This window comes from Genypterus blacodes, unplaced genomic scaffold (genome assembly GCF_046128005.1).
Source record: "Genypterus blacodes isolate CSIRO-AG114 ecotype Tasmania unplaced genomic scaffold, CSIRO-AGI_Gbla_v1 ptg000028l_1, whole genome shotgun sequence".
NCBI classification, from domain to species: domain Eukaryota; kingdom Metazoa; phylum Chordata; class Actinopteri; order Ophidiiformes; family Ophidiidae; genus Genypterus; species Genypterus blacodes.
Genome location: NW_027466841.1, coordinates 3,294,948 through 3,305,495, shown reverse-complemented (window position 1 = coordinate 3,305,495; position 10,548 = coordinate 3,294,948). Strand labels below are relative to the sequence as shown.

Sequence of the window (10,548 nt, the reverse complement as noted above, 5' to 3'; positions counted from 1 at the left end):
GAGTACACACTGCATATACATATATATAGTATATTAGTCAATTCAAAGTATAAATAGCTTCATTGTTCAAAGAATTACTAAATTACTGGAGTGCCTCTTAACCAGGACCTTACCGTCCATCAAAAAGATACATCTTTGATTGTTGACATGACCACTCTCAAGACAACTTCTAAGAAAACACACAGTGTCACATGCAATTGACATTATAGCAAATAGGCAAGCATAAATGACCACAAAAGCACTCACCTGTGTCGGGTGCCTGTCAGTTCTCCGAGGAGCCCAAAGCAGCTGCTTTTATAGAGGCATGAATTGCCTGGTCAGCAGCAGTACAGCACTCAATTTGGTCAAGTATTCCTGTCATCTTCACATCCATCTTGTGACATTGTAGGAGTCGTTAGCTTTTGTTACATCAAAGATATTTCACCGCTGAACTGCCAACATAGCAAAAGTGTGAGATACAGAAAGTGATGATATATGTAGTTAAGTACTGATTATATGAACAGTGAATAGCACTGTTAAATACGAATGCCGCTTTTATAGTGTGACAGTGTGTGTAAGTAAGTATAAATAAGTAAGTAAGTACATCTAAGTAAGATCAAAATTAATTTGATGAAAACATATTTGAATCATCTACTACAGTGGCTCTGCTGTACTGACTTCACTCTTTTTTAAACCTATAACATCATTGGCCTTAGTTTTACATATGCATCCAAATGTCAATGGTTTTAAGTGTCAAGGCTTGTCCTTCAGCATCAATGATTATGAATAAAAAGGACAATCGTTGCCTTTTTATGATTGTCAATGATGTTAGAAAAAAGGAAATTGAATGAATAGGAATTTTAAATCCATACTTTGTGAGACATTGGTTTAAAAGGAGAATGTCATCTAACCTTAGCAATGTAACATGCTTTAATGAGAGAGCATTGCACATTGCTTTATTTCTGCCAATGAAAAACAAGCAAGACTGTAATCCCCAAAGCATGTCCTATAACAGATTCCATGAAAAATGTAGCTAGGTTTTTAAAGTACTATTACTTTAATACAGTAAAATTACATTCAAAATCACTGCAGACACATTTGGTCATTGTATTTATTTGCGTATACCCAGGGGGCTTCTCTTATTACCCTTGGAATTGAACATGTAGCCAAGCATCTTAGTCTTGGAGAAGCACTCAAGTGGCACTGGTATACAGTTGCAGGAGACTTTCCCAGCTCATATTTCTCTAATAAAAACGAATGTTAGGGCCTATCCATAAAGCTCAAGTGCTATTACACCTTGCCTTAAAAGGAGTAGAAGAACTTTTGCCAATCTGGGTGAGATAAGACCTATAATAAGTTCCACTCCAATATCAAAGATCTTTAACCTCATTTGATCCTAAGGATGTAATGCTGTTATGGAAACCCTATGTCCTTTTAAAAAAACCTAGGTGTGTTTTTGAGACATTGCCGACAGCCGCTCTTAATCAAATGACCTTCAGGATCTTGGAATCAGTTGACCACTTTCCAAATGCCTTTTGGAAATGTTAAAGGTGAATTGCACAAGAATAGACTACTGTCATACGCCTTTTCTTCCCTTTTTCCACTTTTATTGTTTGAACGTCGTATAACATTAGAACTTTAAGTAAGTAATTAGGGCTTCTTATTTTATCCATGTAGACAGCCAGACCATTTGTGGATGTCACAAGATGCTATTGATATTGTTAGTTCATAGTTGGTTTATTGTGTCAAACGGTTTGAAATAATGCGTCATTATTTTTGCTGACGATTTGGACAAACATCTCTTATAGGTAGATTGTTGATGCTCATGTTCATGCTTTAAGAATGAAAAAGTATTGAAAATAAAAAATCATTGAAAACAGGCTTTCCAGATTTGATCACAAATAAATGGTTTGAGAAGAGAAGATGCAAATGATCATTGCATATCTTTAATAGAAATATTGAACAACCTTCAAAGTTGAACGGGTGTTGTTGAGTAAAGAAGCTTCTTATTTTTAGGTTAAGCCATAATGGCTAAGTTTGCACTGAGGGCACCATGTCAGCACAAGACAAGATGTTTCACGAGCATCTCAGAATGTACAACGTTTACTTTGTCAGTGTGGTGACCTAAAGGTTTTAGTACCAGATTAATCCTGGTACATTAAAATCACAACATTATCTCTTTGTGATAGTCTCTCTATTGTGTAATAATCTATCACGTATCACACAACTATTCTCCAAAGACATGGCTCTCACCTATTCAGATATTACAATACCAACCAAGTGTAAAAAAGGTGAGAGCGACGGAAAAGAAAAGCCAGAGCCAAGTGCGACCCCCCCCCCCCCCCCTTACTCTCTCTCTCCTCTCCTCTCCTCTCCTCTCCTCTCTCTCTCCCCCTCGCTCTGTCTCTCTCTCTTACATCTCTCTCTATGTCTCTCTCTCTCTCTTTCCCTCTCTCTGTCTCTCTCTCTCCCTCTCATCCGTCCCTCCCTCCTTTCTTTATTCCCGATACACAAATGGACGTGTATGCATTGCTGACTGGTTCTATTTTTAGGGCACACATGCATATCAGCATACTGCTTCTGTTCAAGCCCGATCAATTCAAGTTTAATTATGTTTAATGTATTTATTTACTATATGAATGTTTTATTTACTATTCTTCTTATTTGCAGTTAAGTTTTATTTAAATGTAGACAATATCCTGCTCTCGCTATAGGCTGTCACAACTTTTAACAACCACATTGTAGTGATAATCTATAAATAATTATTAATTATTTATATATATATTAGATTCAGCTTCAAACCGTATTTGTCGAGCTCAGATTAGCATATTTTCTGCCATTTACAACAGTCTGCTGGATGGCAAGAGGGCGGTGCTTGAAATCTTTGTCGCCGTGACGATTGGTCCTCAAGCGCTGTCAGTCACCAGGCCGGAAGTCGCGTTGTCAACACGCGTTTTTGAAGCAGTTCGAAGCTAAAGCTAAGCTAAAGTTGATGTTGTACTGAACTGTTATTTTGGCGGATACAAAATGCCTTTGCTAAACGGGAAAGCAGATGTTGTGTTTGTAAGTTATCTTCACACGCACTTAATTTTCAGATTCCGTTATTTCACAGCACATGTTAGCTAACAATTGCTAATATGCTACGGTGTTAGCTTGGCTTTAGCTACTGGTCGTCTCTGTACTCGACATATTTCTTACTTCTCCGGTGTTTGTGACCAATAAACCATTCAATTATTTAGGTCCAGTTGAACAAAACGTTTGTAGCGACAATATTCACCGTGTAACTGAATTCTTGGCTAACCCGAAGTTACTGCTCTGATGCCGGCGCTAGCTAACCTAGCTCCCTCTGATTTGTTGTTTTGAGTGATTTCTTATGAACTGTCTTGTGTTGTGCTCTGCTTTTGCGGTGTCAGGAGGAAGATGATCTACCGTACGAAGAGGAGATTATCAGAAACCCCTATTCAGTCAAGTGCTGGATGCGTTACTGCGATTTCAAGAAGAATGGACCCAAATCTATCCTGAACATGATCTATGAGCGGGCTCTGAGGGAGCTCCCGGGCAGGTAACTCTGCTTTCATGTCAACAGAAACTATCTTGTACAACAACTGTACTTTGCAACTGTATCTAAACTACTTAATTAGCAGGCTGTTGATGAGTACTGCTGTACGTTGCGACTTTAATGAGTTTTCAGATTTTACATTTTCCTGGCTGTATTCTTTCAATTTACAGTTACAAGCTGTGGTACAACTACCTGAGAGAAAGACGAAAACAAGTCAAAGGGAAGTGCATCACTGAGCCCGTCTACGAGGAGATCAATAACTGCCACGAAAGGGCGTTGGTGTTCATGCATAAGGTGATGAATCCTTTATAACTTTGTCATATCTTGACTTGCAGTTGTCCTTGAAAATAACAACTTCTCTTCCCCGATACTAGATGCCCAGACTTTGGCTGGATTACTGCCAGTTCCTCGTGTCGCAAAGTAAGATGACACGAAGCCGGCGAACGTTTGACCGCGCGCTTCGAGCTCTTCCCGTAACGCAGCATCCTCGCATCTGGCCGCTGTATCTCCGTTTTGTCCGCGACCTGCCTCTGCCTGAGACGGCCATCCGGGTCTACCGCAGATACCTGAAGGTGAGGAAAGGCTTCACTGTGTGGGTTTACACACTTACAGTAAATTAGAATATTGTGGAAAAGTTAATTTATTTCTGTAATTCAATTCAAAAAGTATAAAGCGCACACATGATAGATTCATCACACACAAGGTGTACTATTTCAAGCCTTTATTTATTTTAATTTGAATCATTATGGCTTACAACTCAAATTCAGTATCTCCGAAAATTAGAATATTGTAGACTGACAGCTTATGAACGTAAATCACCTGCTGAGTCTTTCTGAGCCTTCAAATAGTCTCTGTCTGGTTCAGGCGGCGACACAATCATGGGGAAGTCTACGATATTCTAATTTATGGAGATGCACCTGTGTATGTACACATTTTTCAAAGTTCACTCATCGAAATTCACATCATTTGTTATCAATCTTATAGGTGGAATAATTTGTTTTAAACACTGAATCATGAAGGCGTTATGCTGTGTAGACGTTTTTGCTGTTTTTTCAATTTAGACTACACAATAGTATTTCTATTGTCATATTTGGTAGAAGTAATATGAATAAATGCCGTTGTCCTAATGGAGTGGTCTTCACCTGTGCTCTGCAGCTCTCTCCAGAGAACGCTGAGGAGTACATCGACTACCTGCGATCCATTGGCCGCTTAGACGAAGCAGCAGTCAGATTAGCGGCTGTTGTCAATGATGAAAGTTTTGTTTCCAAAGAGGGCAAGTCGAACTATCAAGTAAGCTTTTCCTCTCTGCAATATTCGAATGCTTTTAAAAATGAAACGAAATAAAATTTTATTTAATTTTTTGCACATTCTATTTTGTGGCAGCTGTGGCATGAACTGTGCGACCTGATCTCCCAGAACCCCGATAAGGTGACGTCTCTGAATGTCGGGGCCATCATCCGAGGAGGCCTCACTCGCTTCACGGACCAACTGGGCAAGCTGTGGTGCTCCTTAGCCGACTATTACATCAGGAGTGGCCACTTTGAAAAGGTGTCTGCTCTCTGAATAACTGTCATGCTCATTTGTTCATGACTGAAAGATTTAGGCTCATCAACATGGCCACCCACAACTGCTGGTGTGATCTGAACGTCTGTTATGATGGTTTGTCTTCCCTAGGCCCGCGATGTGTATGAGGAGGCCATCCTCACCGTGGTGACAGTCAGGGATTTCACACAGGTGTTTGATAGTTATGCCCAGTTTGAGGAGAGCATGATTGCTGCCAAGATGGAAACCTCTGCTGAGATTGGACAGGATGATGATGGTGTGTAGAGATTGTGTCAAATGAGCAATGTGCTGTTTATTCTCTTCCAATTGCCATGCATGTCCTACTTTTTCTGTGCCTCTTTTCCCAGATGATATCGACCTGGAGCTTAGGCTTGCTCGCTTTGAGCAGCTCATAGCCCGGCGCCCTCTCCTGTTGAACAGTGTGCTGCTGCGTCAGAACCCCCATAATGTCCATGAGTGGCATAAGCGGGTGAAGTTGTACGAAGGCAATCCACGGCAGGCAAGTTTCCCCCGTCTTCCTTGTTTTGATCTCATCTGTTTCTGTGTCGCGTTCATTATTATCGACAGTTTTTCATCGAGGTTGTTGGTTCCATCCTCACCTCCCCATCCACCCACAAAGCACAAGAGGTGCTCGGGTAACTTTGCCCTCGTTCAGTGCATTACTAACGAATCTGTTCCCTACAGATCATAAACGCCTACACTGAGGCAGTGCAGACCGTGGATCCGATGAAGGCCACAGGGAAGCCTCATTCCCTCTGGGTTTCCTTTGCTAAGTTCTATGAGGAAAATGAGCAGCTGGATGATGTAAGTCACTGAGGTCTTCCCTACAGGGATATTACAAACGTGCATTTCATATCAGATGTGATTTCTTGTAATGTGTTGACACTTTCTTGCCCTCACCCAGGCCAGGACTATCTTTGAGAAGGCTACCAAGGTCAACTACAAGCAGGTGGACGACCTGGCTGCCGTCTGGTGTGAATATGGAGAGATGGAATTGCGTCACGAGAACTATGAACAGGCTCTGCGCATACTCAGGGTGAGTCACCGATGGTCAAGTCTTCAGGCTTGATGACTAAAATATGCAACTCTCATTTACTTCTTAATCATTATGCAAAAACATGTTTTTTGATTATTTGACTTAAGAAAGCTACAGCCATCCCATCCAAGAAAGCAGAGTACTTTGACTCGTCTGAGCCGGTCCAAAACAGGGTCTACAAGTCTCTGAAGGTCTGGTCTATGCTGGCAGACTTGGAGGAAAGTCTTGGCACTTTTCAGGTATGTTCATAACATGTTAGTGTCTCGTGTCAAATTAGGTCTTTCTGAAAATTATTCTAAGTATGAGGGACATAAATCATAAGTTATATATGTGTGGGCTTTGATGTAGAGTGTATTTCTTGTTTTTCTCCTCAGTCTACAAAAGCAGTGTATGACCGCATCATTGACCTCCGCATTGCAACGCCACAGATCATCATCAATTATGCCATGTTCCTAGAAGAGCACAACTACTTTGAGGAGAGCTTCAAAGTAATGCGCCACTAATACACAAACCTAAATGTCACCTCTCTAGAATTCCTAACCAGCATCCGACTGAACAATTCTCTAATATTTGCGTCAATGATTTTGATCTGCTTGTAGGCATACGAGCGTGGCATTGCTCTGTTCAGGTGGCCAAACGTTTACGATATCTGGAACACTTACCTCACCAAGTTCATTGACCGTTATGGAGGCAAGAAGCTGGAGAGAGCGAGAGATTTATTTGAACAAGCCTTGGATGGCTGCCCTGCTAAGTTTGCAAAGAGTGAGTAGCTATCAGCTTTACCTTATTCATTCAAATGTATTGCACCTTTTTGTTTGACCTAAAACTGTTTCATAAAATGTACCGATGCTTATTATGTTCCTGTGCTTTGCCTTCCAGCCATTTACCTGCTGTATGCTAAATTGGAAGAGGAGTTTGGGTTGGCACGACACGCCATGGCTGTGTACGAAAGAGCAACTCAGGCAGTGGAGACTCAGGAGAGACATCACATGTTCAATATCTACATCAAGCGAGCTGCTGAAATATACGGGGTCACATACACCAGAGCAATTTACCAGAAGGCAATCGAGGTGTGTATTAATTTAATTTAATTTACAGTCATTTAGCTAGACGCTTTTATCCAAAGCGTCTTCCAACACACACAATTGAAATTTTTCTTGCACCCCCTCATATCACACACAAACCCATGCATTACAGAGGGGGTGCGGGGCAGCCATTTACGGCGCCCATAGAGCAATTGGGGGTTCGGTGCCTTGCTCAGGGGCACCTCGGCAGTGCCCTGGAGGCAAACTGGCAACTCACCAGCTACCAGACCACTTACTTGGTCCATACGGGACTCCAACCGGGGACCCTCCGGTTCCCAAGCTGAATCTCTATGGACTGAGCTACTGCCGCCCCATATTATTATTATATGATATTACAAATTAATGGCAACAGTGAACAGAGAGAATTCGCGTCTGTAGATACCTTTGGCCCTTTTTGATCCTTTGTTGATCATTGGCTCAAAACCTAGAAAATAGGCTTCATAACAATGACAAGTGTAAGTGGAATGTCCCTCCATTGATTTGGAAGGTTTTCCTGTCTTGGCTGAACACTATTCGAGGACACTGTAGAAATAAGCTCTGTGAGATGATCCAGTGGTTTATGGCTTTCTTACTAAATACTGAAGAAGCTGTCAGTCCAACACAGAGGTTTAGTGGGACAGTTGGATACACTCACTTCTTATGGAAAACAAATCCATTACATCATCATATGGCAGAAGTGTGAACTATGTGAGACTTCATTACAGATTGTTTAGAGCCAACATCTTGTGGCCATCCACTGCACCTTAAGGCTCTTTCGTGTTTTCGAACATTTGAAGTGTATGCTGTACTTTGTCATTATCTGTTGTAATGAGTGCTTAAATAGCAAAAATAACGATTCTGTTTCTCTAAGGTCCTCCCAGATGAGCATTCCAGGGACATGTGCTTGCGTTTTGCTGATATGGAGAGTAAACTTGGTGAGATTGACAGAGGGAGAGCAATCTACTCCTACTGCTCCCAGATCTGTGACCCCAGGGTGAGACCATCCACCTCCTGCCATCAACGCTTTTATTGCCGATTTGTATTGATTTCATATTTGTAATGATTCACTGCGTCAATGTACCGTCCCTTTCAGGTGACAGCTAATTTCTGGCAGACCTGGAAAGAATTTGAGATCCGCCATGGAAATGAGGACACTATTCGAGAAATGCTGAGGATCAAGCGCAGTGTCCAAGCCACATACAATACTCAGGTCAACTTCATGACCTCTCAGATGATGAAGGCCACAACAGGAACAGGTGAGAGAGCAGGCACTCACTCCATGCTACTATTTTTGAGCATGAGCTATTGCAGAGAATGCTCTATGACCAGTTTAAATATGGAATGTTTGAGATGTCACTGATCAGATGACCCGTTTGTTCACTTGTTTGGCTTGTGTTCAGTCTCAGATCTTGCTCCAGGCCAGATGGGTATTGATGACATGAAGATGCTGGAACAAAAGGCACAGCTGCTTGCTGCAGAGGCAGAACAGGACAAACTCAAGCCAAAAGAAAAGATTCTCTTTGTCAGGTTTGTTGTACCACACACACACACACACACACACACACACACACACACACACACACAGCTGGTACAAACTATGCACAATGTAGTTTTCATTGGCCCAAAACAAAGGTTTGAGGTTTTAAAATTGAGTTGCATTATGCAAAAGAAATGGCAGTATGCAATCTATCTTTGTTTTCCTCATCTGCACTTCAGGAGTGACACGTCTCGCAGTGAACTAGCTGAGCTTGCCAAGCAAGCCAATCCTGATGAGATCGATATTGACGATGATGAGGAGGGAGATGATGAAGACCAAGGACCAGATGGTAAGTGACTGGAGATATAAAATGTTTCCCTTTACAGTAAAGTGTGAATGTTGCTAATCAGAATGTGCGTGCTGAATGTCCTCTTGTCTTTTCCTCCACAGAGGTGCAGCTTGAACAGAAGAGCGTCCCCACAGCTGTCTTTGGAGGCCTGAAAGAGGACTGAACGCACTCCCCAGGCTAAAACTAGAACTTCAGGATCAGGATGCAGTCTTCTGATTCTGACTGTAGTCATAGTCAAATGGACAAAATGCCTTTTTTTCATGTATACATGTTGTCGTATGTCGTGTATTTTAATAAAAAAAAGACATATTCAATAACCAAGTAACATTCATGTCTGTAACATAAGTGTTCTCTTTATTTTCCTGGTGCATTTTCTGATGCAGTCAAGATATATGTACCACATAATGACCACACGATGTCACTCTTTCTCCAGTCCCGAGAAAGTCATTAAAGTAGTAAGTTACTCAGAAGTTATACAGTTCCTAAACAGCAGCCTTAATACACTACTGCACCAGAATTGTGCTTCAATTTCATCTTGATGTCATGCCAGTTTGTGTTAAGCCTACAGTGGCTTGTGCCCCTGCCAGAATTGCTGGTTCATCTGTTTCAAAGATTGCATATTTTATTATGTCCCAAACAAGAACACTACAATTGTATAACAGAGATTGAAAGTAAACCCTCACCACTGCTGACCCACTTAATGGGATGTTTACTTGAACTGAAGCCTCAAAGGTGACCACCCCACAGAATCAATACTGGGTCACCAAACCAATTCTTATTAATGTTTCAATACAAATGCCCTTTTCTGGAAAAATGGAAGAACAACATGCCTTTATTTAGATACCACTTATCATAAATAGATACTGATCTATTTATGAATTCTATATTGCCTGAGACAAATAAATTATGTTCCAAGTTGATTTAAAGTAGATTACATTACATTACGATCATTTGGCAGACGCTTTTATCCAAAGTGACTTACCACCCTTCGCAGAGGGGTGGTATGGGGAGCAATTGAGGGTTCGGTGCCTTGCTCAGGGGCGCCTCGGCAGGGGCTCGAACCGGCAACCCTCCGGTTCCCAAGCGGAAGCTCTAACCACTGAGCCACTGCCTGCCTAGATCTTAGACGTCGTGTTGTGTTGATGTCACCACATTGAAGGGGTTAAATGGACCGAAGATGAGGAAAAGGCACTGATGAGGGAGAAATAGTTGGTGCGTAATTAGATTGAAATAGCTGAGAGGTAATCCTCTTACAGAGTTACTGCAGAGGGGTGCTCGGAGGACTCCTGGAACTTTGAGCAACATCATGTGATCAGGAGGCTCCTGGGATTTGTGTTCTCCACTGTGGATGCCGAAACAAGACTTCAAAACAACTGGAAGGAAACAGTATCATGTCTATCAGTGAGGGACGGTAGAATAACTCAATGATTACTCAGTAATGAAGTCATACTTAAGATCCATAATTTAATTATTACCTAATTAATTAGTTCTATGTTCTACATGTTAAGTTAACTGAATGAA

The 10,548-nt window shown here is 41.5% G+C and overlaps 1 protein-coding gene across 1 annotated transcript; it reads left to right on the top strand.

Moving 5' to 3' along the window:
- Positions 1 to 2,902: 2,902 nt before the first annotated feature.
- On the top strand, positions 2,903 to 9,825 carry xab2 (XPA binding protein 2). Its single transcript, XM_076144277.1, has 19 exons — positions 2,903 to 3,042; positions 3,393 to 3,541; positions 3,709 to 3,832; positions 3,913 to 4,110; positions 4,694 to 4,828; positions 4,922 to 5,086; positions 5,213 to 5,357; positions 5,449 to 5,600; positions 5,786 to 5,905; positions 6,006 to 6,137; positions 6,245 to 6,376; positions 6,512 to 6,625; positions 6,737 to 6,899; positions 7,017 to 7,207; positions 8,073 to 8,195; positions 8,295 to 8,457; positions 8,602 to 8,728; positions 8,918 to 9,027; positions 9,129 to 9,825. The coding sequence occupies exons 1-19, from the start codon at positions 3,007 to 3,009 to the stop codon at positions 9,188 to 9,190; spliced, it is 2,541 nt and encodes an 846-aa protein (XP_076000392.1). The 5' UTR covers positions 2,903 to 3,006; the 3' UTR covers positions 9,191 to 9,825.
- The last annotated feature ends 723 nt before the right edge of the window (positions 9,826 to 10,548 follow it).